This window comes from Varanus komodoensis, unplaced genomic scaffold (genome assembly GCF_004798865.1).
Source record: "Varanus komodoensis strain SLA01 unplaced genomic scaffold, ASM479886v1 scaffold20_1, whole genome shotgun sequence".
Lineage (NCBI taxonomy): Eukaryota > Metazoa > Chordata > Lepidosauria > Squamata > Varanidae > Varanus > Varanus komodoensis.
In genome coordinates, this window is record NW_025335587.1 from 15,530,609 (window position 1) to 15,556,774 (window position 26,166).

General features: G+C 52.2%; 2 protein-coding genes across 6 annotated transcripts; one reads left to right on the top strand and one right to left on the bottom strand.

Moving 5' to 3' along the window:
* Positions 1-796: 796 nt before the first annotated feature.
* On the bottom strand, positions 797-20,829 carry TNFAIP1 (TNF alpha induced protein 1). Of its 3 annotated transcripts, XR_006414743.1 has the most exons (8): positions 20,671-20,829; positions 15,876-16,194; positions 15,145-15,314; positions 14,604-14,693; positions 13,815-13,867; positions 11,686-11,881; positions 10,547-10,827; positions 797-810 (listed from the first exon to the last, which is right to left on the bottom strand). XR_006414743.1 is itself a non-coding variant. In XM_044430226.1 (7 exons), the coding sequence occupies exons 2-7, from the start codon at positions 16,081-16,083 to the stop codon at positions 10,606-10,608; spliced, it is 939 nt and encodes a 312-aa protein (XP_044286161.1). In that variant the 5' UTR covers positions 16,084-16,194; positions 20,671-20,829; the 3' UTR covers positions 7,054-10,605. The 3 variants fall into 3 exon arrangements, 2 of the variants coding, with proteins under 2 accessions (XP_044286161.1, XP_044286162.1); XM_044430226.1 differs by lacking the exon at positions 797-810 and having other exon boundaries at positions 7,054-10,827; XM_044430227.1 differs by lacking the exons at positions 797-810; positions 20,671-20,829 and adding an exon at positions 16,764-16,831 and having other exon boundaries at positions 7,054-10,827.
* An 819-nt stretch (positions 20,830-21,648) lies between these two features.
* Positions 21,649-26,025, top strand: IFT20 (intraflagellar transport 20). 3 transcript variants are annotated; one of them, XR_006414744.1, is made up of 5 exons: positions 21,649-21,723; positions 22,480-22,626; positions 23,533-23,618; positions 24,855-25,062; positions 25,658-26,025. XR_006414744.1 is itself a non-coding variant. In XM_044430230.1 (5 exons), exons 2-5 carry the CDS (start codon positions 22,500-22,502, stop codon positions 25,737-25,739), a joined length of 399 nt encoding a protein of 132 aa, XP_044286165.1. In that variant the 5' UTR covers positions 21,649-21,723; positions 22,480-22,499; the 3' UTR covers positions 25,740-26,025. The 3 variants fall into 3 exon arrangements, 2 of the variants coding, with proteins under 2 accessions (XP_044286165.1, XP_044286164.1); XM_044430230.1 differs by having other exon boundaries at positions 24,855-24,958; XM_044430229.1 differs by having other exon boundaries at positions 21,660-21,723; positions 22,444-22,626; positions 24,855-24,958.
* Positions 26,026-26,166: the final 141 nt, after the last annotated feature.

Below are 26,166 nucleotides of genomic sequence, written 5' to 3' on the forward strand. Positions count from 1 at the left end.
CGCGGCTCGGCGCGTGCCCGCGGGGTGCATTATTGGCCCCGGAGAGGCCGCGCGCGCTGCCCGGGACTCGCACGCGCGAGGGCGCCCCGCCAGCCGCGCGCGCAGCCCGCCTCGCGCCGCCCCCGCGCTGACGTCACGCGGGCCGGGCCGCCTCCCGGGCGGGTGTGGGGGGGGATTGTGGGGCAACAATGCGCGCTCGTGCCGGGAGGCGCGGGGCCGTGAGCGGGCAGGGCCCTGCTGCGGGCGGGGGCTCCCGAGCATGGACAGAGTGCTTTTCGGGGCGGCGCTGCTTTCGCGGCTAGCCGGCGCTCCCCCCTCCGCACCGCCCCGCCGAGCGCTCGGGCTCGTCTCTCGCAGCAGAATCACAGGGACGAGCCCCCAAAGCGGTGGGGGGGTCCTCCCCCCTGCCGGAGTCAGGACCCCAAGGCCCAGCATCCCCGACGGAGGGCTGTCCGGCCGCATCTTGTAGCACCGCCAGGGTGGCAGAGCCCGCCAGCTCCACAGGTCACGGGCTGCACGGTCCTGCCTGCGATGCAGCGGGGGTTTGGCCCCGAGCCCGCTGTTCCCTGCCCTGCCCTGCCCTCCCGGATGAGGGAGAGGAGTCGCGGGCCCTCCTCTGCCTGGCAGCCCTGCTTGCTTATTGAAAACCTCGCTACACCGCCATGCCTTCTAAAAGAACCTCAAGGAGGTTTGCAACATTAAAATGGCGGAACAGCAAACATCACAGGACAGGGGAAAGCCTTGCCTTCTCTTCTCAAGGTGAAACAGTCCCAGTTCTTCCGGTGGGCCCCGTGGGCCTCCCTTGCGTTCCTTCACAGCAACCCTGCAGAGATGGACCGTGCAAGATCACCCGGCAACCCTCACAACCGAGTGGCAGGAGGAGACCGAGGGGACACGGGCAGGTACATTTTGGTTGGCCATTAGCGGAAGCATCTTTAAGACAAAACCTTCCTTCGGGGAGCGTTCGGCTCTCCCATCAAGGATGTCAAGCAAGGAGTTGACCCAAAGAACCCTTTCCCAAGCTGCTCCCCTCCTGGGTTGCCCCTCCCAGGATTCCTGACCTTTGGGCTGTGCTGGCTGGGGCTGATGGAATTTCAAGTCCCAAAGATCAAGTCCCACTCCTAGACTTCGCACACAGTATCCATCACCTACAGCCGCTTTATTGTGCTGAAAAGGCTGCAAGACCAGTGAAAAGCACCCATTAGAAGCCCCTGGGTACCCATTTCCAATCTGGCAGAAAAGGAAAACCAGATGAGGAGGGCAGAGGAAAAAAAAGGGTGACAGCAGCATATTCCACCACCAGTTCTGAAAGAGCTGGAAACGTTTGCTGTAGGGTGACAGATCAGAAAGAACCGATGATGGTTCATCTCTGCGGAAGCCCATGGACTAGCGAATTAGCTTATCTGCCCGTATATACTGTCTGGAAGTCCCAGAAGGAGCTGGCAGGAGGCAGCCAGAGTCAGGATACCAGAGCAGAAATAATGTGTTTGGTTGGGGATGAACCCAGCTATGCCAAATGCCAACATTACCTAAAAACAAAGATGCTTCCCACCCTATGCAAAGCTACATGAATTTCATTGACTGAAACTTGCACAGTGAATCCATTTAAGATTTATTTCAGCAAGGGGGTGGCCCTAAGTTTATGCAATTTCTGTGGGTCCCCCCCTGTTAATCCAGAAACTGTACTGATGTTTAATACTTTAATGACTTGCCTATATCCCTTCCGGACAAGCAAAGCTGGGAAGAAACAACTGCAGAGAAATTAAGTGATGCTTCTTTAGAACGGGATGGAATCTTATTTCCGTTTGATTCGAAGCTCAGGGAAGTTGGAACCAAAGTCAGAATGACTCTCATCGCCCCATTCCTACCAGGATATACCATATGTAGAAACTTGGCCTTAATGCACAGAGGTCTGTGTCAGAGACAAAGGTGGGAATATTGGATGGGAGCTCAGGTGATGCGGGTTGGTAGCTATGGCAACCATTTTCCGCCCGAGCGAAATTGACAAAACACAGGTGCGTGCGATATGCTTTCAATCTGTGTCCCTCGTGTTCCTAAGGGCCGCTTGCAATGCAGAGAGGAGCTCTTCTTGCACTCAATTGGCCTCGCTGGTCTTGCAACGGCTTATTTTATACTGTACTTTTGTATTTTTAATTTAATATTTATATTTTTGATTTATATTATAATTATTTTAGCTTAGTGTTGTAAGCTGCCCCGAGGCTTCGGCGAATGGGGCGGCATAAACATGTTTTAATAAATAATAATAAAATAAATAAATAGTTGAGGGGGTGTTTTGCTAAAGGCAGGAAACAGGGCAGTCCTGGCTTCTCTACTCAACCCTTTGTTTCCTAAAGATTTAAAACACAAAATTAGGAGATTCCTGGGAAATTCTTTCCCGTACGTAGCAGTTCCATTGCCGTAGGAAGTAGGCATTCATAGTGCCAAATGGCACACGGCCTGCAGGATTCCCTTGCTCCATGCCTGTCCTTTATGAAAATCCGATGCAGCTTCTTTTGTCTGCGGCTGGGACAACCTCCTCTCTTGCCAAGGCTGCCTGGGCCATCTGTTTGCCAGAAACTTTCTTTACAGCTTGAAAACAAACCAGGGAACTTGGAATCTTTGAAGAAGCATTTTGACACTTCTTTCTCTGCCAAAAACATTTTTGCTAGCTGACAGGGAGAAGCACTGAAGAGGCAGCAAGCAAACAGACTTCAAGCTTCCTTCCATGCGTTGCCTCCAAAAATAGCCAAATATTTACTAATTAGAATTATTTACTAAAGTATCATTAACTAAAAAAGGCAGATAAGAATTGCTTTCTGAAACAGTAATGATCTTCAAAGCAAGAACAAACCTGCAACCTCCCTTTTATGGGGCTTGTGGAAAATGCACTGGCTTTAAAAAAACGGTTTTTGAGGTTGTTCTGGGATGTACCAATAATTCCGATTCTGTTTCTTTCAGACCATAGCTTTGTCTGCTGCTACAGGTATTAAATTAGTATTAAACAGCTGAGAAGATCATTTCATAAGACATGTTCTAGCTGTTGTGAACGGCCCAGATGTTGCACTTCTTTATAAACTTTACATAATACAACTGTGGATTGTTGTTGTTAGTCGCGAAGTCGTGTCCGACCCATCGCAACCCCATGGACAACATTCCTCCAGGCCTTCCTGTCCCCCACCTTCCCCCGGAGTCCACCTAAGCTCATGCCGACTGCTTCAGTGACCCCATCCAGCCACCTCATCCTCTGCCGTCCCCTTCTTCTTTTGCCCTCTATTGTTCCCAGCATCAGAGTCTTCTCCAGGGAGTCCTTCCTTCTCATTAGGTGGCCAAAGTATTTGAGTTTCATCTTCAGGATCTGGCCTTCTAAAGAGCAGTCAGGGTCGATCTCCTCTAGGACTGACCGGTTGATTGCCTTGCTGTCCAAGGGACTCGCAGGAGTCTCCTCCAGCACCACAATTCAAAGGCTTCAATTCTTTGGCGCTCAGCCTTCCTTATGGTCCAGCTTTCACAGCCATACATTGGATTATATAACAACAATCATGGACGTATGCTTGCACTTGTTTCGGCCAACTGTATGCATCTGTATTGAGGATAGCAACTCATGCAACTGACGAAGAGAGCGTCAGTCCTCAGCAATTTATCCCCCAACAAAGATATTAATCTTTGGGTGCCTCAAGACAAGGAATCAATCTGGAATTTAACTTTTTACAGGAGAGTGACAATTAACAGTGGAAAATTCTGGTCCAAGTGTTGTGGGTAACGGAAGCTTCTTGCCATTAGCTATTAAGACACAGGGCAGAAAAATCTGTTATCTTGATTGACTCCTCTGGCAATAGAGTTTAATTCTTTAATTAAAGACTTTGAAGTCAGTGATAGAGTTGGAGGGCAGGCTTTCTGAAAGAGTTGTTCCTCTTTCAGGTGCCACAAGACTGGTTTGTGCTGCAACAAGCTAATGTAAAAATGTTCTGAAAATGGTTCCGATCAGCAAGCATTACTTTTGAATAGCATAGGACAAAAGCAGGGAGAGAGGGCTATTTCAGTATGCATGCGGGACTAAGATTCAATTCTTAACGTCAACCAGGAACAAAGTAAAAACTATTTATTAAAAACTGTCAAAAACCACATATAATAAAGACATTTCACTGCTCACCTAAACCCTCCCATCACCTCCTTTGGAACAGAGTTCCAGTTTGTATGACCAAATCAACCAACCCAAGCTCCGACTATATTAAGTCGACTTATCCTCAAGTTATTTTCAAAGAAAAAGGCACTGCCTTTTCTAGCAACATTCAGAGCCATCACCCTTGGTTCACTGAAGTCCAGATACCAGTCAATGGTTATTTCCTCCTACTTTATCACTAGCTTTCCAGGACAAGGAGATGTTTAAAAATGCCAGAACAGAATGTTACTGACTGATAAATGTCTCAGCGTCAAAACTTAAATGTCAGGGTGAAGGTTAAACATCCTGGTTTTGGCTCAGTGTTTATCACACTGTGGAAGAAAAAGCTCCCACCAGGCTGGGCTGTTTGGATTGCAAGCTCCTTGATGGGGAACAAGGCCTGGAAAAATCTGTAAGATGATGGGAATCCTCCGGCAACACACTCCTTTCGCCACGAAAAGCTCAATCCTCATGAGAACACAGGACACATTCTTAGAATCTAGAGCTTCCTGCAGGGGGTGAGCAACCTGCAGACCTCCAAACATCCTGGCCCTCAGTTCCTGTCATCCTCTGCCATTGATCAGGTTGGCTACACCTGATGGGAGCTGCAGGCCAAAACAAAACCTGGAAGGCCACAGGACTGCCCACCCACGAGGCCTGAGCTAACATCAGTCCTGGAAGCACTTTTTAAAAGCTCGATTTGAATCGCACCCTTCAAACAGTTAAAGGATGCCAGGCCCTGCCCTCAGGTTTACACAGCAGAGAAAACACAGCAGAGGACGCAAAATAAGCAGATGATTAAAAAAAAAACATTCAGAGGGTTGGTTCTACTGAATAGATCCAGTGAAGTCAATGGGACCAGCTGAGCTTCATGAATCTCAGTAAGAACAAGTTTGGATCCAACCCAACACCTCACCTGTCAAAACAGAGTAAATTTTACCGGTTGGTCTTCTACCAGTAAGCCTCATAAAGGGAATTAAAGCACTCTATTTTTTTATGTGCTGTTGCTTATGCAATCACATCAGTGACGTCTGTGCACACGGTGTGCATCGGGTTTTGTTTTTATTAAAAAAAATCCCTCAAAGCAGAGAATCCCAAAAGAGCCTGAGGAAGACTGAGGAAGTTCGGTGGCCGTCGAACGCTGGCTGAACCGGGCCGATGAGGAAGACAGAAGGGAGAGGGACTGCAAGAGTACGACGAGGAACACGCCATGTTGCAAACAGCTGTTGGTTTGATTGCACGTCCCACGCTCATTTGAACAAGCCACACACAGACCTGGGACAGGGCTCATAGTATGGGTTCCAGAACTGGGACAGAGCAAGGAGAGTTTCTTCTGCCCAAATGACACACGTTCATCCTATGTTCCCATCACAGTGGTTGCTTTGCTATCCCCCCACCCCCACTCCCAGAAAAGGTCTTGTAATATACTGCATACAAACACCAATGGCCCTCAGGACTTTTATTGAGGAAAGCTGTGAAAATGTATTTGTTATGCAAGAGGGGCAGAAGCTTTGGTATGGAGGCCAAATCCGCCCTGTTACGCTTCCACAGATGGTTTCCATGGCACATTGGGAAGATCTTCCTGACAGGACAAGCCATTCAAAAATGGAACTGACTATTTTGGGAAGAGGCAAGACACTTTTCCTTTTGGGGGATTCTGCAATAGATTTCCTGCATCACTGGAGGGATGGACTAGGTGACCCTTAAAGATCCTTTTCTATTCCATGATTCGAATATGAAAGGGAGAAAAGGCTATTACGTCGGAACAAGTCCCTGAACTGGAACCAAGATCAAAGATGGGATGGGACTGAAAGTTCTGCAAACTCCTGTTTGATTCACAAGAGGTATGAGCTTGTGGCGATCTGCCAGCAACTCCTCTGCAGAATTTAGAGCATCAGATCTGTTTAGGTGATCTGGAAGATCTCTGTATAGTCAGCTTTCAATTGGCCAAGTTCCAGATCTTACAAAAGTGAAAGAAAGCAGATAATCAGAATTTCACATGCTTCAGACGTTTGTACAAGTGCTGCTGAACAAGTCTAGGTTGACCGACAGGAGGCAGATGGACTCTGAACTATCTTCTAGGTAAGTGATTATAGACTGTGTCTCTCACACAAACTCCACTTAAGATCTACGCCGTTTTCCTAGGAAGAGGCGATTTGGAGATGTTCTTCCCTCCACGCTGCAGGAGACACTTCTGAGAAAGAAAAAAACCCAATACCTTCTGAACTATGAGTAAGCAAAAGACTGCATTCAGCCTGATGCATTTCAAGCTCTATTTTGGTACTGTTGTTCACAAATGATATGATGCAAAGGCAGCCGGGGGTGCGGGGGGGGGGGGGAGCACACATGCAAATAGATAGTCAGAAGCCACTCCATGTTATGATCTTTCGTAAAGGTGAAAAGCACATCTGTTGGAAGCACTTTTAAATGCTGACCACCTATAATTCTGTGCAAAGGCAGAATTTTATATTGCACCGTTACAACAGCTGCTTTAAAAGAAGCGGCAGAAGCCGTAGCAACGTCAAGGCAGTGAAACCATCGCCATAAGCAGATGGGCGAGACCTGTGAAGGGTTGGGCTCTCCCAGTAGGGACAGGCATTCAGTGTATATGAGAATCACAAGGTTCCGAACACAAGCAGAGAATCTAGCAAGACCTTCAGCATTTCTAGAATCGGGGGTTTGATTTTTAAGAAAATCAAGCCACTTTGCACAAGTACAACAAACAACTGTGTCTCTTTGCTCTCCCACCTAGGCCCGCCTCCAGGGCGGCTTTCAAGGCTCTGCTTCCGGCGGTTTTGGGAAACAGAGTTTTCAGGAGCTTCTTGCTGCTTCGCACATGTGAAAATTATTTGCATGGTGGTCTAATTCACACAGATTTCAGAAACTGGCTCCGCTTGCTATGGAACTGTTTTATTTGTTCTGTGCCAGGTACATACGGAAGTCACAATCTCAATTGCCGAAGTACAAAACTCAATGGAAGCAAGCCAGTGCGGGCGATGGGAGACCGCCGAGTGGCCCAAACGAATACAAGCAGCCCCTGTGGCCAAGGGAGGCTGCCTCCCGTGACTCCAAACTCTGCCGGGGTCATTCTTTGGCTTCAGGAATGGAAGCACACTGGGGAACCCGCTCTCCCTGCCCCACACCTCACAAGGAGACACACTGAGGCCTTGTCGCAACAGGGAGCACAAACTGGGCACTGCTCCTTCACTAGGAGGAGACCCCAAATGCTAATTGCTCTTGGAGGCAGAGGGCAGCTGCTTTGCTTAGCCACCTCCAAGCCAGGACTTCCTCTCCTGACTTTCCCCCTATATTTTTGGCTCCCGCCACCACCTCCTGGGATGGATGTTCCTTTCGTGGCAAGGACCCACAGAGCCAAGGACTGCAAGGCAATCGGAAGGGGTGGCTTTCACAAATGGCTGGGGGATGAGGAGTGAGGTTTCCCTCTCTCTTCCCCCTAGTGCATTTTTGGCCGCTATGTATGAGACACCCCTAAGTACCTTCCCCCGACCCCGATTTTTCCTCCTCTAACTTGGCTTCGAGTCGGCTAGGTTGGCATTCGCTCCGCTGGCCGTTTTCTGCAGAATGCGTTTGAGCCGCTCGGTTATCTGGGGATTATGTTCCTAGGCCGTGGCGGAGATGGTGAAGGAAGAGGCCGCACTGGATGTTTTCTTCCGAGAACAGTTTCCGTAACCACATCCTTGGAACGAACAGGATCTACGTGACACCAATGGACACGGATAACAGCAGAGCATTCAGTGGGATGGGACGGGAACGTTCTCGTAAACTCCACTGCAGGGAGTCCACCCCAACGCCCACAGCGGCCATCGCAACGCTTCTGCCCCAGCTGGGAAGGCGCAAACCCGAGTTTCCGTTCTTCAGACCAGGGCGGGGTAACCACTCCAGGACAAAAGGGGGTGGGTGGGTATCTACAACCTCACCAGCCCTAAAGGCAAGGCTTGCTGGAATAGGGTCTTTTCCCAACTTTTACAACTGGCAGCCCAGCCAACGCTGGAACTCAGCTGCCTTATTTACGGTCATTTGCTTTGCAACAGCACTGACAACTGTAATGCACTTCTTAGAAATCCAGACGTTTCAGGTGGTTTGATACCATGGGATGGGCAGCACTTGCGGCGCGCCATGAAGTCAGAGAGGAAAGACTGCACAGTGCACATCAAATCCTAGCCTCTCAAAAGGTTTCTGGCCATGCCTTCTCCTTGAACTGCCAGGGTTTCAGCTGCAAGGGATGTGCCGGCCATGACGAAGCATTCCACTTAGAGCCCACTTCAGGATGCCCAAGTCCTGGGGCTGCTCAACCACCTCAATGAGGACTAGACCCATGAAAGGGGAGAAAGCTTGTGCAGAGGCCATTTGCTTATACAGCCAGGAATAAAAGAGCAACAGTTCCTGGAAGGAACAGGCAAGGAAGCACCCTGGTTTGCTCCCTTTCTCTTGCCATCATTGCGTCATCCGCTCCTGGTTTGTTCACAAAAAGTGAGGCCCCCCTCTTATAAAACTGTCCCGTTTTCTTCTCAACCTGGCCCACATCAGAGATGTAGCTGGATCAGAGTGAACCATCCGAGTGAGCATCTTGTGCTCCTCCAGTGGACAAGCCATGAACCTTGGGGCACCTGGGAAGCAACAGCCAGCACCGAGCACTGTCAGATGCACTGCTCCGGAATAGGGAGGCTCTATTTTAGAACCATGGCGAGGGAGGAAGCCTTCACCTTTCAGCTCAAGATCAGCAGGCACCTCCCTGCCCTGCAATTGGTTCCCCCATGCTGAGAGGGCCCAATCAACAGCCTGGCTAGGCTGAGTCCCACCTCTGCATACCTGGAACTGCTTGCCGAAAACCGAGCTTGTGCAACCCACGACGCACAATCAGCCTACAAGAGCGGAAAGAGCGTATAGTGTGAAGCCTGATTCACACGGTTCTGTTCACCAAGCCAGACGCTAGAGGGAGCATTTCCCCCCAAAATGCACCTATGCCGGGAATAAAGCGGCCCTTTCCTTTTTCGGGAGCCTTTCCCAGCCAGATGCACCGCCGCCGACATGGCCAATGACCAGGAATCCTCAGGGCCGCCGACCAGAGCAGTGCGCGAGGTCAGGACGGCCAAGTGAGGGGGCAGGCCAGAGGCCCTCGTCGGAAAGGCTGCCAGCCAAAACAAGCAGAGACAGAACCCCCGGGGATACAGGATGCCAATGCAGCATCGACCAGACCGCCCTTTCCTAAACAGGACGATGCCCAGCTGTCCACACCACCAACACCTTGGGCCCCAATTAAATGCTCATGTACTGCATACCCCGGCTGTTGCATGGCCGGGCGGGGGGGAGAGAGTGTGGAGGGGCAGCATCGAGTTTTGCTGCATTTGGTTACCAGCGCAACTTTGTGGGAGCCAGGCTGTAGACACTGGCGGATTCTTGCTCTGGAGAGCTCTCGGGGTGCTCTGAGCAATTCTGCATGAGGTCAAAGGCAATCCCAAAACATCCACCCCACCATCGCCAAAATCTAGCTCTACAGTAATCCATTGCAGGCCAGTGCTCTGAGTTCCTTTAAAAGCCCGAGAAATTAGCGCACTTTGGCTGGGGGCTGACGGGGCAGTTCCCCCCTTCAGGAGTTTACTCACTCTCCTTTACTCTGTACTTCTCCGCATCCTGCCTTAAGCTAACGTGGCAAAGCCCAACAGCCTGGGATAGCAGCTTATACTGGATGGCTGCATGGCTGCTCACAAGCCCAGAAGCATTCATGTCCTCAACCGGCTGCATGAAAAGATCCAGGGGGTGACAGTCCCCTTAGATGCACGTCAGTTGGAACTGGGGAGCAGAGGAGATGCTCTGTAGGGGCCTGTCTCCATTTGTAAGTTCTTCCCCAGATTCAAGCTACAAATATTTAGCTGGTATTCAAAGTTCTCCCAGCTTTGGGTCTGGATGACATGGGATCATATTGCACCTTGCGGGAGGAAAAGCACAAGGACAGAGGCAAAGGGGGGACAGGGCTGCAGACTGTAGTGTTTGATCGGCAGAAGCGGCCTCGTCCTCGTCCTCAGCATCTGGATTTGAAAGCTTCAAGGAAAAACTAGAGTCCGCTAAGCAGAGTCTGAGTCTGTCTAACCAAGAAGGTTCCTGGGCGAGAGCTGCTCTCAAATCTGAACAAGGAACGGCAATTTGTTGCCTCTCCTGAGGCATAAAAAGCTGCCTGGGAGCTTCCAGAAGAGACATGAACTAAAACAGCAACACACAAAGAGATTGTTTAAAACCAGCCAGGTTGCTTTGGGCTGGCACTTGGGGTGGGGGGAGGCAGGCCTCCTGCGATCACGTAGCGCCGCAGCCCGGCAGCAATCAAAGTCAAACCCGCCTTTAGCCCCTGCCTTCCGCTTGCATAAGGCCCACCGAGGCCAGCGAAATGCCCGTGTGGAAGGTGGGCCCCCCGAGCGGCTCCGCGGGGGCCCCTAGTGGCCCATCTGCCGGTCATCGTAGGTGCTGTAGCGCTTCACGTGGATGCGCCGGACCCGGTCGCGCAGCTCAAAGCTGCTGTCCTCTTCCTCGCCCCGGGAAGCCTGGCTCCGGTTCCGGCTTGTCGCCTCCAGCAGGGAGTTGTCGGGCACCCGGGGGGTCTCGTACAGCAAGACGTTCAGCGTCTCCTCATAGATGCGGGCTTCGGGAAATTCCACCTGGAGAGAGGAGGAAGCGTGTGTGTCTGCACGCCAGGGGGGCGCCTGTCTCCGTGCAGCTCTTGCTTGCTGGCCTGTACGCCACAGGGAACGATTCCCCTCTCCACCTCCCAAAGACCTCCTGCAGGAGCTGTTGCACCTCCTGCTCCTGGCTTTCTTGCTACAGTGCCAGGGAGCAGCAGCTCGGTGGAATTCCCAGCTCCTTGCACCTGCCCTGTAACTCGCAGGTGAATTATGCAAAGAGGAGCCCAACATGCAATGCTAAATCGAAGCCCACGGCGGAAGACTGTGGGTTCTTTCAAAAACATCCCTGAGCTTTATTCTGGCACCCTGCAAGGGTCACGGCAGCGGGTGGCAGAATGCTTGGCTTAGGCTTCCTCAGGCAGCGGAGCCTTTGTTGAGTCTAGATTAAGCAGGCCAGCTCTTGGGCCCAGCTCCTAAGCTCACAGGCACCGGTGTGGCTTTCCCGCAACAGCACCGCTGCCTTCGCACCCTCCTTGGGAGCCTCCCTGAAGCATCTGAGCAAAGGAGAAGGCTGGACAAAGTCAGTCTTTGCTCTGACCTCTCCTCTCCTCCCCGATGGCTCTGCTTCTTTTCCTCAGCCTCTCCGACTCCGGTTCTGCTACACTTCAGCTTCCCCCACTGCACTCCACCAGGTCCCCAGACGCAGAAGCTATCGAAGGCCTGGTCTTGTGCAGGCTTAGATGGGAGACGAGGCCTACAACCCCCAGCATGCCCCAGCCAGGCAGGCAGAGGAGTGGGCCCTTCTCTTTCCTTGACGGAGCTCAACTTGCAACCACTGAAATCTGCCCAGACATGAGGTCAGTGCTAAAAAGCAAAACAGCGAAGTCGGGATACCTTGGTTTGCTTCTTCTCTGTGGCATAAACGATGGATGTGCAGCAGACTTCAGCCAGTTTCCGGTTCTGGCCGTAGAAGGACCAGCAGCAGATCTCGTCCCCAATTACATCTTTGATGAATAGCACCCTTCCATTGAAGCGGAGGGACAGCTTGTCAAACAGTTCTATGTTCTTCAATAAATTGTCGTCGGAGTTGCTGAAATCATGGGAGCAGAGCAGAGAAGCGCATTTTAGTTTTCCACTGTTCAGTCTCCGATTTGCTCAAGGCCCAGGCCGTGGGTGCTTCCTAGCAGAAAGACTTGGCCAAGAGGGCGACTTGCCTCAAGGTTGTCCGGAGAGATTCACAACTGAGCAGAGAGTCAAGGGAGGGCTCTCTGGGAAGACTTTGGCTTCATGGGATTTATCACTGGATACGGGAACGTGGACTGGGGGTCTGTTGACCTCCTCAACATTGACGGTAGTGTTTAGTGACTTGAAACTTAGTCACTTAGACTGGAGCTGGCCCCCAGAAAGACTGATTTGGTGCCTAGATTGTATTGTACTTCGATCACCAATTGTTGATAAAAATAATATATGAATGAGAGTTAAATCGAGAAAGAGAAGGATGCCTAGTGTATTGATACAGACATGGAGTAGACCAGTAAACACAGATTGTTTTGGCAACATGCATCAATTTAAAGTTTATTCGACCACAGGATAGTTGTGAAAACTGTAAACCGCCCTGAGACACTGTAAAGGGTGGGAGATTAAAAAATGAAATAAACAAATACATCTGTGGGCTTTCCTCTGGACTCCCATGTGGCACGGCTGGTGGATGTACACTAAGAAATAAGTGACAGGGTGCTTCGAAGGACCGCACAGCTAGGAACAGGAACAAAACTCCCACGCAAGCCACTCCTGCCCTGCCTCCCAGCCGTTCCTTTTCAGCGACCTAATTCCAGGGGGGACGAAAGCACGAGGAAGACCTCCCTTCCACTGGACTTTGCTCCGGGACAGCACGGCAGCAGCAAGGCACACACAGGGCTCGGCTCGGCCAGGGGCGCTGAGAGGCTGCTCCTCCAGGCTCCGGGGAGGAATCACACAGCCGGGGGAGACCACCTCAGCCCCCTGCACATGCCAAAGAAGGGGCCGCTGTGCTTTCCTCTACCCTCCCCATTCCTTTTTCCTTTTGCACTGCATGCATAAGCCTGGCCAGGACTGTCGTACCGTTCAGTACCTATACAGCACTTAGAAAACTACAGGTACTTTAGATGTTTTGATAGCAGTAATAACAACAACCTAAAAGCAAACCAGTCATGTTTTCTTTCCAGAAAGAGCTGCATGCGTGTGCAAATTTAAACTGACCAACTGCCATCTCTCACATGGCTTTTCAGGCCCAGCAGCGAGCTGCCCGTCCTGGTTTGGGCTGGGTTATGTTCTCCCTGGCAACCCACGGCTGCCGCCCTCTGCTCTTCTCCTGCCACCCTGTTTGCTGCCGCTCACAATGGGGAGCCCGGCACCTCCAAAGAGGCCAGCTACAGGGTCAGCTGGGCAGAGAGGCAGGGACTGGTCCCCCAGGGAGTCTGACCACTAGGCCACACTGACCCTTTTGGAGCCTCAAAGCAATTCCCTCACCTTACAAAGTGCAATCAGCAAGTTCGGGATTTTAAAAAGTTGGGGCGGGGGGGGGGAATGAGGTGAGCAAATGCAGCCCAGATCCGCACAGGCAAAAGCCAGCTAGGGCTGCACCTCAGTGTTCGAGTCCTAAGCCGCCAATTCCAGCCTTCCTCAATCCCGGCCCTCCAACCGTGCGGGCCACAGCCCTGCTGGGGGACACGGGCCGGGGAGGGCCCTCCAGAGACCCCTCTGGGCACTGGCACCAAGCTGCTTTTCCCAGTTGGAGTGGTGGGAGGGGGTGAGCAGGAAGGGGGGGATGCAAAAGAGGGAGGAGACCCCCTGCCAGACACGGACTGTGTCTGCGCACCAGCAGCCTGGGAACGCAGACGGGGGTGGGCTGCCGGCGGTGGGCTTGTCCAAAGTGGCTGGTTGGCCAGCAGGGGAGCCAAAGGTGCTTGCCATGAACGGCTTTTGGCCCAAGCCGGCAGGGCTCTGCCGGGGCTGACTTGCACCCGGAAGGCAGGGGGCGTTACCTCGTGTAGGAGTATTTGTTGTTACTTCGGTTGTAGAGCAGCTTCACCACAGGCTGGAAGGAGGAGAAAAGGGGAAGCGTCAGTTTCGGGGAAGAGTATTCCACTGCCCATCGAACCAGCTCCAGGTCAAAGGTGGGAAATTCAGAGAGCAGAGGAAGAGGAAGGCCTTTTGGGTTGGCTGGTCCCAAACCATGGAAGGCTTCCCTGCCATTTGGAAGTGGATGGAACAGGGGAGGGCTCTGCTCGGTGAACAGTCTGGCTGCAGCATTCTGGACAAGCTGGCATTTATGAACACTTTCCCAAGGCACCCCCAAATCAGGTCAGTCGCAAGAGGCCAAACAGGCTGTGGCCAAGGCCAGACCTCTCCAGCACGGGACGGGTAAGCTGCAGCCGGCAAGCTGGGCCTCAGAACAACTCCACAAGTCCAGACCTCTGGGAAGAGCAGCGTGTCTGTCTCCCTCAACAGGCTCCTAGACTCATGCTTGGCTCCAGCCGTGCCCTCTGCTAACAAGTCCCCCCCCCAAGAGATGTGACCCTAGGCAGAAAATGAGTTTCCCACCCTCAGTGGGGACCCTGCAGAGACCCAAAGGGTCCATGCAGCTCGGGGGTTCAGCTACAACCCAAGTGCCTGAGGGCACAGAGAACACCCCGAGCTTAAAAGGGAGCAGGGCCTTCTGCCAGGTGTGCTGTACCCCCCACCCACGGGGGGCAGTCAAAGCCCCCAGCCCCCAGCCCCAGGCCTGGCTGCGACAGATTTTGATGAGGCGCCCAAGTCCAGAAAGCACCCACCTTCATTGCAGACTCTATGAGCCGCTCCTCTTCTTTGGGGGACGTGATGACGGGGATGCTGCAGACGGCTCTGAAGGAGTCCTTCTTGTCCTGCGCAAGAGCATCGCAAAGGCACATGGGCTGAGGGAGATCCAACACCCCCCTCTCTAGCCATTCAAGTGGGAGGGACACCACGGCAGTCGAGACCCAGCTGGGAAGCTACACCGTGCTGGACTCTGGAAGCTCCATCTTCAAAGCCGGAGCTTGAAGGACTCGGGGAGAGACGGCTAATCAATCTTTCAGGGATATTCATTCGTTCACGTCCCCCCCATGCACCATTCACCGGATGTGCGAAGGGAAGCGAGACCGGAGTTGGCTGGGAAGGAGCAACATCCTTAACAGGAAGAGCTGACTTAAAGGGACAGGAGCTACTAAAGCAGAAGCGGGGAGGCGGGGGGGCATTCACCAGGGCAGAGGCTGCTGCCTGCGCTGGGTGGGGTTGAGCTAGATGCCCTTCAGGCGCACCTCCGATTCTTCGGCCCCACGCGCTCCCAGGCCTTACCTGCAGCGCGGTCTGGCAGAGATCCACCAGTCCCTGGATGAGGTAATATTTGGCTTCGGCCATCAGCTCTTTGATCTCCTGCCGGTTCTTCGGCAGGGTGACCACATTGTCCCTCAGGTAGTTTAGGACGGCCCCGAAATGCTTCCCACAACGGTCGATGAGGATCCAGCCTTGAGGAGGAAGAGAGGACAGAGGGCTGCAGCGGGAGGGGCCGCTGCGTACACGCGGGTGGGCCGCCCACGTCCCCTCCGACCCAGAGCCCTCTCCACGCAACGCCTGGGCTCCATCGCCCAGATTCGCCTGCTCACTGTGGGAGCAAGTGCTGGTTTCCTCCAGGCCAAAAGAGGGAGGGAGGCAACAGCTCTCCTTGAGAGGAGCCTTCCTCCCAACCTGGTTCCCTCCCAGTCACGAGCTGGGAATGACGGGACTTGTGGTTGGTGGGAGGAAGGCTGATGCTGAGAGATGCACAGACTAGGATGTGAGCAGCCCAAATGAGCAGCCGCGGCTTGTCTCCCCCGCGATCCTCACAAACCCCTGCGTTAAGCATTTGCTCGTTTCCTCTTCCCTCCTGATCGCTTTTCCTTGCGTGTCATGCCATTTGGATGCACGGCTAAAAACAGGGGCTGTCTTTATTAGTCATCTTGGTAAGCTGCCTCGCTTGGCTGGAGAGCGGGATGAGAATAGCACAGAGAAATAAAGGAGCACATGCCCTTGGCCGGGCCTGCCCTCACCTTCCTTGTCCGAAAGCACCTCCATCCGGCCGCTGAACATGGCCTTGAGCATGGTGTCGTGCCGCGTCAAGACCTGCACTGTGGTGTAGTACAAGGAGCCGCCCACGTTGAGTCGCACGTACTTGTTGCCAGCCGCCCTGAAGGGGCAGCTCTTGGGCTTGGCTCCGGGGCCGAGGCAGAGGGGCTCCAGGCAGGTGTCCCCCGACATCTCCTTCTGCAAGTAGATGACAACTCTGCAGAGGGTGGGCTTGACCGACTCCGCCGTGGTTGGGGAGAAGCTGCGGGCTCACCGAGCGGATGAGGGGAAGGCGGTGAGGGACTGGAAATGCCGGACACGAGAGAGAGAGAGAGAGAGCGCCAGTCAGTCAGGCAGTCAGTGAAGGGGTCCCTTCCTGCGGCAGTGACACAAGCAAGACGCCAAGAATCCAGAGAGCTGCCGTACCCAGGCAATGGGCCATAATCCCAGCTCCTAGCTGAGCCTCCTTGCTGAAGGGGTTAGAACACGACTGGGGAATCCACGCTGCCCCGCCTGTCGCCACTCTCCGTCTCCCTTGAGGCCAAGCAAAGGTCAGGAACGGAGCGCTGCAGTCCAGCCACTTCCAGAGTGCCCACGTCATGCGCACCCTTGGACAGGGAACCATCTCCTTACCCAGGTTTCTTTTTCCATTCAGCCCAGCCTCTTGGGAGAGGCATCCCCACCTCCACTTGAAACAAGATGGAGTGTCTCTCCTAAAATGGCACTGGCGGTTTGGAAAATTTGGAAAATTCAGGTTGGGAAAATATCATGCCCGGCCAGACCTATTTTTAGAGGGACTAAGTTAATGGATTAAACACTGCAGTTGTACTGGAAAGGCCAAGGGGGGGGGGGGCGGACTGGAGCACAGCTACCTGGGTTTTCCAAGCTGGAACAGCAGAGCAGCACTGGCTGCCAGAAGGCAAAACCACCATCCCGAGGAGAGTGAAGTCCAGAGAACAGCGGCAGGAACTCCCAGCTCTATAGAATGACGTGACCGCCTGACTCAGAGCGTCACACACAATGGGAGCATTTCCGCTGCAGGCCCTTCGTCGGTGCATTTCTGTTCTGTCGGAACATATGCCTGGAAAGGCCCGACGGCTTAGCAAGCCACTATTTCCAGCAGAACCACAGGCCACTGCCAGAAGTCAGGAAGGGGTGTGCCAAGCCAAGGGCCACTGTGGAAATGCCCGATCGTGTGGGAATGTGGAGATAACCCACCTCTGAAAAGCCTGGATATCTGCGGCAAACGATTCACGCAGGGCCCAGGGCCACAGAGAAGCTGCGCCCCATGACTCATGGTATAAGGGGTGAGACCAAACGCGCCCTATAGATCAGTCCAAGCAGGAACGGGAGCCACAAGCCTGCTTCAGCCTTCCCTGTCTGAAAGAACACTTCTAAAAGCTTTGACTTGTATAAAAGCGGGGCCTGTGTTTTTCCTCTTCCCTCCTGCTCCCTTTTCCTTCTGTGATGTGTCTTTCACATCATAAGCCTGAAAGCAGAAGCTGCCTTATTCTTGAGCTCTGAAAGTCCCCCTGGAAATGTTTGGCTGTAGAAAGACAGGACAAACGGCAGATCTGTGGCCAGAAGGAGCTTCCTGGGGGTCTTCAAGCAGATGCCAGGCTACCAACTTGTTGGAGAGGCTCTCAATGCCCTGCATCAAGCAGGGGCTCAGCCAGAACACTGCCTGGGAGAAGCAAGCAGCCAAATATTTCATGCTTCTCCACCCAAGACCAGGCCTGACTGGCTCTCCTCCCATGGAGCCGATGCCGTCATCCTCCTAGACCTTGCTGCTTGGACTGTGCAGCTCAGCAAGCTCGCCTGATGGCCACACCAACAGGCTTGCTGTCCGAAAACAGGCATGAGAGAAGCGGAGGGCCGGCTTTGCGGCACGCACGTGTCTCTGTTGCACCCACACACAGACTTCACAACTGATCCAAGGCTACCCACACAGGCACGGCCCTGCTGGCTGTAGTCCGGCACAACGGCCAGGAGCCCATGTGGGGGAAGCTGCACTGTAGGAACCAGAGTGGCTTGGTGGTGGGAGTACGGGACGGGGACTTGGGAGAGCCAGGTTCTCTCGTCTCCGCTTGGCCACAAAGCTCCCTGGGTGTCTCCGAGCCTGTCGCCTGCTCTCATCTAACCCACCTGAACGGGTGGCTGTTAAAGGGATAAAATGGAGGAGAGCTAGAGGAGCCACCGTGTGGTGCTCGCAATAGGGGAAAAAAGCAAACGACTGCTAGTAATGCCCTAAACAGGCCCGTGTTGCAAAAGATCAAGTCTCGGGGCCAAATCCAGGCCTCTGGGAGTTCGGAGAAGGCCACACCGCCTTCCCCTGATTTCCTGGCTTTTGTGTGACCTCAGCTCCATCCTCAAAGGCTGGCGTGCCTCTCCTAAGGCTTACTCACTGGTAGTAAGAGCAGCACACTAAAACAGGCGGGTGCTTTTGGTGCCACCCATTCTGTTTTCGGCCCTGCTCACCACTGGAATGTGCCGTGTGACCAGCTTCTCTGACATGAAGCTGGGCTGAAAGAAGATCTGTAAGATCCCTGGGATGGGTAGCACGCCGATGCCTAAATACCCCGGACTTCAGCTCCCAGCATCCCTGACCATGTGCTGTACTGGCAGGAGCTTCTGGGAGCTGGAGTGCCAAACATCAGGAGATCTACCTTCTTACTGTCTCTGATGTGGGTCAGCTGAGATCCAAGAGGGTGAAGAGAGAGACATAGAGACACTGCTGTCCTTTGATCCCTAAGACTTCAGTGCATCTTATGGAGCTGGCATGACCTCCATTCGCCCTACAAATTTGTTGCTTAGTACTTGATTTTATAACTATTTGCTCTTCACTGCTGGTTTTATTGTTGTTTGTTTTACCCTCCTGTTTCACACCTTATGTTAGTTGAGTTTTTGTGGTTTCACATGTTACTGTTTTACTTTACGTTGTTGTTTTTTGTGAACCGCCCAGAGCTCCCAGGCCACAGGGCAGCACACGAATACAATAAATAAATACAAAGTATTACCCAATGGCATTTCAGTGCCTAGGGTTTGAGCGCTTCTAGTTTTGCTTTGGATATTCCAGGGTTTAAAGACCTCCTGGAGCTGTTACTAGTTACTTTCTGTTCTTCACTCCTATGTTAATTTGCAACATTTGCTGCTATTTCACATTGTCATGTGCCTTCTAGTGTTTATGTTTCAACTTTGATTTTAATTGCCAGCTGTCCTGGGAACGCCTATAAAGGTTGGAAGCTAGGATATAAACCTTGGGAACAAATTAACAGAAATGGGAAGCTTCTTCACTTCCAGGGGTAATGCTCTTTTCCGGGGATACAGATAGCTATTCCCTCCATGCGCGGCATTCCACTCAACATCCTGTGCTCCATGTTTCTTTCCCAAATATCATCCTTCGTTCTTGGGTACCCCTCATTAAGCATCCTTCTTTTTATTTATTTCTGCGGTACATCTGCAAATCTCAGGTTTCCCCTTGGCATGCCAAGATCTCCCCTCCATCAATTAGCTGCATAAGCTCTGCTACTCTCCCTGCCTGGGTTTTCCTTTTTTTTTTTTTTAGTCCATGTTCACCCTCACGCACAATATGACAAATATCTCATGACTCCACTGCCTTCACACATTCTTTCTCCAAGGATGTACAAAGCCATTCACAAGCACCCATAACCCTAAACCACCGGCAAGCACAAATCGAAGCCACATGGATCCTTCAGGCACATGATGCACAAATAAGCAAGAAATCTGATAAATGCTTATTTCCTTCCCCTCAAGGACATTTGCTGTCCTGCCAGCTGAGGCGTCGCACGTTCCTCTTATCTCCTCTGCCCTCCCTCATGCTTATTCACAATTATAAATCAGCGCTGATACATTTCACCCAGTCCATAAAATGCTACTTTTTCCCACTTCAGTTACTTCCTCTGCTCTAGATGGTCATGGTTTTCCCCTCTGCCTGGGGACAGGAGGAAGCTCCTAGTTGATTGTATGTAATAGCAGGCAAAAATTCAACCGATACTACCCTCCTCCATCAGTACACTGGAGGAAAGTTCACCTGTGGGATTTCTGCCTAGCACAGGAAAGCACTTAGCTCTGTGTGTGTGTGTGGGGGGATGTCACACTTCTCTCCCACACTCCCCTCCAGCAAACATACACACATATTACTTGACTCTCAAAGGCTTTTAAGGAGCATGCAGAAATTCAACAGGTGTAACTGTTGTGGGCTGCCCTGGCAAAAGCGGTGTGGCATAAACTCTCTCCCTCCACAGGTTTTGAAACCCAGTAAAAGAAAATGAAATCAAAGGGTGCATCATTCAGGCTGGAGCTAAAAGCATCCCAGGTGGGATTTCTCCTTATTACCTCCCAGATTTACCTGGCACTCACCGAGTATTTGTTTTTTAGCTGTTGACACACATTCCAACATTGGGGGGGGGGGGGTTGTTTAGCTGTTGGCATACATTCAACAAGACCAGCTTTCCCCCTTTATGTCCCCCGCCATGCAGGACTTAGAGCCACATCTGTGGAACTTCCGCCTAGCACTGCTGTTAAAGAAGCCTTATCCCAGGAAGGGAAGGGGGCAATAGGACCTTCGCCCAAACATGTTTGCATGACCTCGACCCACTTCTGACCGACCCACCAGCCAATCTGCCCGCAGCCATTTTTCCCGCCTCCCGCGCCGCCTCTTTCGCCGCCTCTGCCCCTCGAAACGCAAAATCAAGCCCACTCCCCAGCGGGCCCTCCCGCCTCGTTATTTGAGCGGCCGACACCCGCCTGTTTACTCACCCGTTTCCAAGAGCAGCGCCGCTACTGCCACACTAGGCCGCCGCCTCGTGCCGCGAAATCTCCCACTGGCAGCGGACGCACAGCTGAGCCAAGGCTGCTCCCAGGCGAGCCGGCGTACCCACCCGACGCTTCGCAAGCCCGCCCGAAGGGCGGAGCTCCAGCAGGCAGGCAGGCCTTTCCCACGACGCGTCTCGACCCAGCGTTCCCGGCATGCAGCGCGCGCCGGCGTCCGCAGGCATACGCGACCACGCGCCGCCAGAACTACATTTCCCTGCATGCAACGCGGGCCTCCCGGGCTTCCCCTAGGCAGAAGTGCTGAGGCCAGAACTATCGAGCGCTTTAATCAGCCGAGCAGCCTAAGAGCGAGCACAACCCGCTTGGTCCCCGAGAAGCAAAAGCTCAGACTCTGTGTTGGGGCAGTAACTAGCCTCGCGTTCTGTAGTGCCCTCTCTGCCAGGAAGAGTACTGGCCAGTCATGGACTTGCAAGCCTAGCCTACCTCATAGCGTCGTTGTGGGACTGCAATGAAGAGACCCTTGAAAGCCACTTTGGTTCGGTGCAAGGGGGGCAAAGCAGGAAATCACTGCAATAAATAAAATGCATGCTCTACTTTGTATCCACACTGGAGAACCAGAGGAGCCTAGTGCACTGGGACTCGGGAGATCCGGGTTCTGTGCCCAGGAAGCACGCGAGCTGACTCGTGCCACTCACGGCCTCGCAGCCTACCGACCTCACAGCGTTGTTGCGAGCATCGCATGAAAAGGGGAGCCTTGCGAGAGGAAGAAAAGCGGGTTATAAATGTAATAACAGTATTGCCACCCTAATCGGCCGTCTCCGGCTGTTTTCCCTGCAAGGAACCCGGAGACGTCGCTTGCCCTTCGCCCCCGCCCGCAACCACGGATTCTCCCCCCAGAACTGCAGTTCCCATGACGCAACGCGCCGCCCGCCCTCCCACGTGACAACCGCACGTCCCCCCCAGTGGGCGGGGCCTCCTGCCGCCGTCGCCGTGGCAGCTGCGGGCGCCCTCGGAGGCGGCGGGCGGAGAGCGGGACAGGTAAGCCGGGCAGGCTGAGGGGCCGCGGGGAGTGGGCTCGTCGCCAGGACGCCTGTGCGGAGCGTCTTTCCGCAAGCGGGCACCTTCTCGACGCCCTGCGCGACGACTCCCATCATCCCCAGGCAGCATGGCCAGCATGATAGGCACTGTAGTCCAGCACATCAGGGGCACCCCGGGGCGGCACGGAGTTGTGCCTTGGGCGTGAGGGTCGGCGACTTTCTGGCCGGTAGACGTCCCGGACTACTGCACCCATCATCCCCATCACCATGGCTAATGGGGAAGATGGGAGTCCCCCTTAGTCGTGGATTATGTTTGTAGCCTGCCTTCTTTCTTGCAAGCTCAAGCCAGTTTCCATAACTCACCCCCTCCAGCTTAATCTCACAACACCCCAGCAAGGTAGGTGCAGCTGACAGTCTGGGACTGGCTGAGGCATATTCCCCTGGTGAACCTCACCGCCAAGTGGGGACCCCCATCGGGAGGCCCCTGGTTTGTCAGGATAATGGGTTAGGTCAGCCTTGGGGCTGATCTTGGCCCTTTGCAGGACTCACTAGCCATACACAAGTTTTAGATCCTCCTTGTACTGGCATTGTATATCTGTAGAGGGCCAGTTGCTGTGGAATAAAGACAGCTGGGAGGAGGCATGCCCTGTTCATGGGAACCTTGAGCTGTGGGAAGAGGATTCTGTTCTTTTCCCCTTCCTCCTTCTATTCTTTAAATTAGGGTTTGGTGCGTCTCATGCTGAATTATTTTGCCCAGGAGTCTGAGAAGAACTCGTGATGGCCAAAGACATCCTGGCAGAGGCGAGTCTCCACTTCGACGAGCTGAACAAACTGAGAGTTTTGGACCCAGAGGTGTCTCAGCAAACGGTCGAGTTGAAAGAGGAATGCAAAATATTTGTAGACAGTAAGTTCTCTCCACCACGCACCTTCAGGTTGGGCCAGGGGGCCGGTTCACACTTCGCTAATGTAGTTGCTGCACTGAGAGAGGACCTTGTTCTTGGCTGAGCCCAGACGGGTGTGAGCAAACTTACCAGGCATGCGAAATGGCCCGTGACAGGACAGGACAGTGGCGGGATGGACACAGGCTGTTCTTAATCTCCTTGGTCATGGCCAGTCCACCTCGTCCTGCCTCAGGATTTAGGTCACAACATGGCTGCCTTGCCATCCACTATCCCAGGTGGAACTGGACCACGCACAGGGGTCGAATTGTCCACTTGTGGAGCAAGCTTGGGATGGTTATAAATAGCGGAACGATGTTTTGTTGTGATGGGAAGGATGCCGGGTGAGTTCCCCCTCCTCAGGTGTAGGGAGGTGGTGCTTCCACTTTCTCATTAGCTGCAGCTCACGGCGCATGGGCTTTGTTGGCCAAAATATCTGGGTTGCATACATCACAGCTAACCATGGGTTTTCCTTATGGTATCATCGGAACACCCCCCTTATTATTCAGTTATTAGTCAACAGTGATAGCCGCCTCTCTCCGAAGAGCTCCAGGTGACAGACACGGCTTCCCCATGGTTTTTCTGTTTTATCCTCACAAGAACCCTGTGAGGTAGGCCAGGCTGAGAAACAGAAAGAAAGCGAGATAGAGAGATGATGGTGGCTGGATTGAGGTTTCAAGCCAGTCTAACCACAACAAAATGAAACATACTGGTGTATTCTTAATGCTAGAGAAAATGGTTAGGGGACTGTACCAGCATTAGTAACAAAAAATGCTGAGAACTTTCCACTTGGCTCAAGATAATGTTTTGTTTCTTTCCCAGTGATGTTGGGCATAAACCTCTCTTGTTGCTCTTTTGTTCCTCCTGTACAGAAGTTGCAGAATTTAAAAAAATAGTGAACAACCACATCGAGCTTGTAGATCAGCTGGCAAAAACAACTGAGCATGAGAAGATCAAGGTAGCCCGTCTTACCTCACCTTTTGAAGCTTATTTTCAGTTTTCATACCACTGGGCAAGCTGCCCTTACGAGACAAAAGAAGTATGCAATTAGTGCAATTTGCACCAAGATGCTGAAGCATAGACCACTCCAGCCAGTCAGCGAGGCCCTTCCCCTGGCCACTTCATTCCATTTCCCCTCTCCATCTTCATTTTTAACTCCTTGCAGCAGACAGTCCATTCTGTGGCAGCTGGAGAGACTTAGTCCTCGTCTGGCTGATTTGGGGGACGCCCTCCTGAAGATTTTCTGCACTTTTAAGGGGTTGCATGGGTACCAAAAAATCCCCCCCACCCCCCGGTGCAAGGGTCGCCATTTTGGCTTCCTAAAGTTCCAAACAGCGCGTTCCGTGCTTGTACGCAGGAGTCTAATATCTGCTAGCTGGTCAGTGAGAACCGGTTGTTCACTTTGTTTTGTCTCATTTTTATTTTCCTGTGGCCCTGTTCAAAGTCTGAGGTTCCCTTGGTGCGTTTGAAAATCAGAAAGGCAACGAGATTTGTATTCAAACTCTCCACGGCTCATGATTTTAAGGCTGCAAAAAGTCACAGCCCCCCATCCCTGACCCAGATCTATTGCTGCGGCAAAGCCCTTTGGATGAGAAGCTGAGATAGCAGTTTGGGCAGTCAAGAGATGGATTACTTTTTTAACGAATTGTAGTTTTTCTAATATACTTTACAGATTATTTTGTTGGTATGGTTATTATATTTGTTCTTCAGATTGCTGTGAAAGCACTCCTGGAGGGAAGGACATGCATTTTAAACACACAGCTTAAAAATTAAACGACATGGGTGTCTTTGGTTAATCAGCTGGCGGATGCTTTTCAAAAGTTAATATATTTTAGCTGCAGCATTTGTGAGTCCCCCTGTGGTCATGCGATATCAACTTCTTTGAGGCCCCTGCTCCTCACTCTGTTCTATGGGGTCCTGGACTTCTGCCCCAAAGTCCTACCCTATCAAAGTAGTTTGGTTTTTTAACACCTTTTTCACATCAGAGAGAATTCCTCCTCTGAGATGGTTGCTTAGAGACTCTTTGTCCCCTTTAGGAGTGGTTTTCTTCTTCTGCAAAATGTGCAGATTAAACTGAGAATCTTAAGGAATCCGTGGAAACTCGGGTCATTAATTATTGCTACGTTTCAGAATGGAACAGCCTTGGTCATCCAGTGCCCAGCTTGCTTCAAACTAATTCATCCTCTTTGAACAGGCCATCGGTGCTCGCAACTTGCTGAAGTCAATAGCGAAGCAAAGAGAAGCGCAACAGCAGCAGCTCCAGGAATTAATTGCTGAGAAGAAGAAGCAGCTGGAAAGGTCGGGAGGGGTTTGGGGTGCCCCCCAAGGCTAACAGCTCTGTGGCAAGAGATGCCTTTGCAGGCCGGGACCTGCTTGGATCCTCGGGGATTGTTTCTGAGCAGGTGTGCTTAGGAATGCGCTGTGATTCGGCTACCCCTCCTTCTCGGTGTTGAAACCTAAGCGAGGGCTGTCAAACTGGGAATACTGTCACTCTGTTTTGGCACCCCAGCTTTCTTTGCAGCAAAGCCTGGTAAAGATGGTTGTGTAGCAATTTCAGCAGATAATCTCTTGAAAGCACCTGCGGTGTGTGTCTGATGAAAGGTGGGTGGGTGGGACAGAACCTGAATTTGCCTGATGCCAACTACCTGGTCCATGTGTCCGTCACAAAGCGAGTGTCTTCGCTCCACCCCATCAGATCCAGCTTGACTCCTGTGCTCCTTTCCTTGCAGTCTTTTTAAAATTTAGGCAAACAGCAGCATGAGATTTAAAAACAGCAAATTCCAAATAAATGCCGAGAGCAGGATAAAAAGGGTCTAATGTGTATTTTTAGGCAGTAGAATAGGAAGGAGGTGGCTTGTTTTGGGTTGCTGCTGTTCCATGCGCCGAGCACGGCTTTCCCCACAGCTGGATAGCCTGCTTCTCTTTGCAAATCCAGGCATTAACACCCAAAGCTCACTCGGTATTGCCAGCTAATCATGTGCTTTTTCCTTTCTCTAGGTATCGGGTCGAATATCAAACACTCTGTAAGATAGAAGCGGACCAGAATGAATTCATTGACCAGTTCATCTTCCAGAAGTAGAGCAATAAAGTCAGGACCAGCAGCAACCAAACTGGGAAATCGCCAAGCATTCCAGCACCTTGACAATTCAAAAATGAACCAACTTAGCTGAGGTTTGCATTAGGGTTGATCAGCAGGTTTTTCAGGACTGCCTCTTGGATTTTATAAACATCTTTTTAATGGGCAGGCATTTATAGTCCAACTTGAACGCTCGGACTGTCTGTGTTCACACAGCTTCCCCCATTTGTTCAAATAAAAAGCACCCACTTGTAATACACTTTTAAGGAAATAAATTACTGTTTTTTGAGATGGATTGTTTCCTTTTTAAATTGTTCTTGGTGGATGCTAGTGTGGTGGGACAAATTTAGAGGTCTAAAAAAATATAAATGGCGCAGAAAGTACACTCACAAACACCATATGCACCCACTGAAGAAAGGTGGAGGGGATG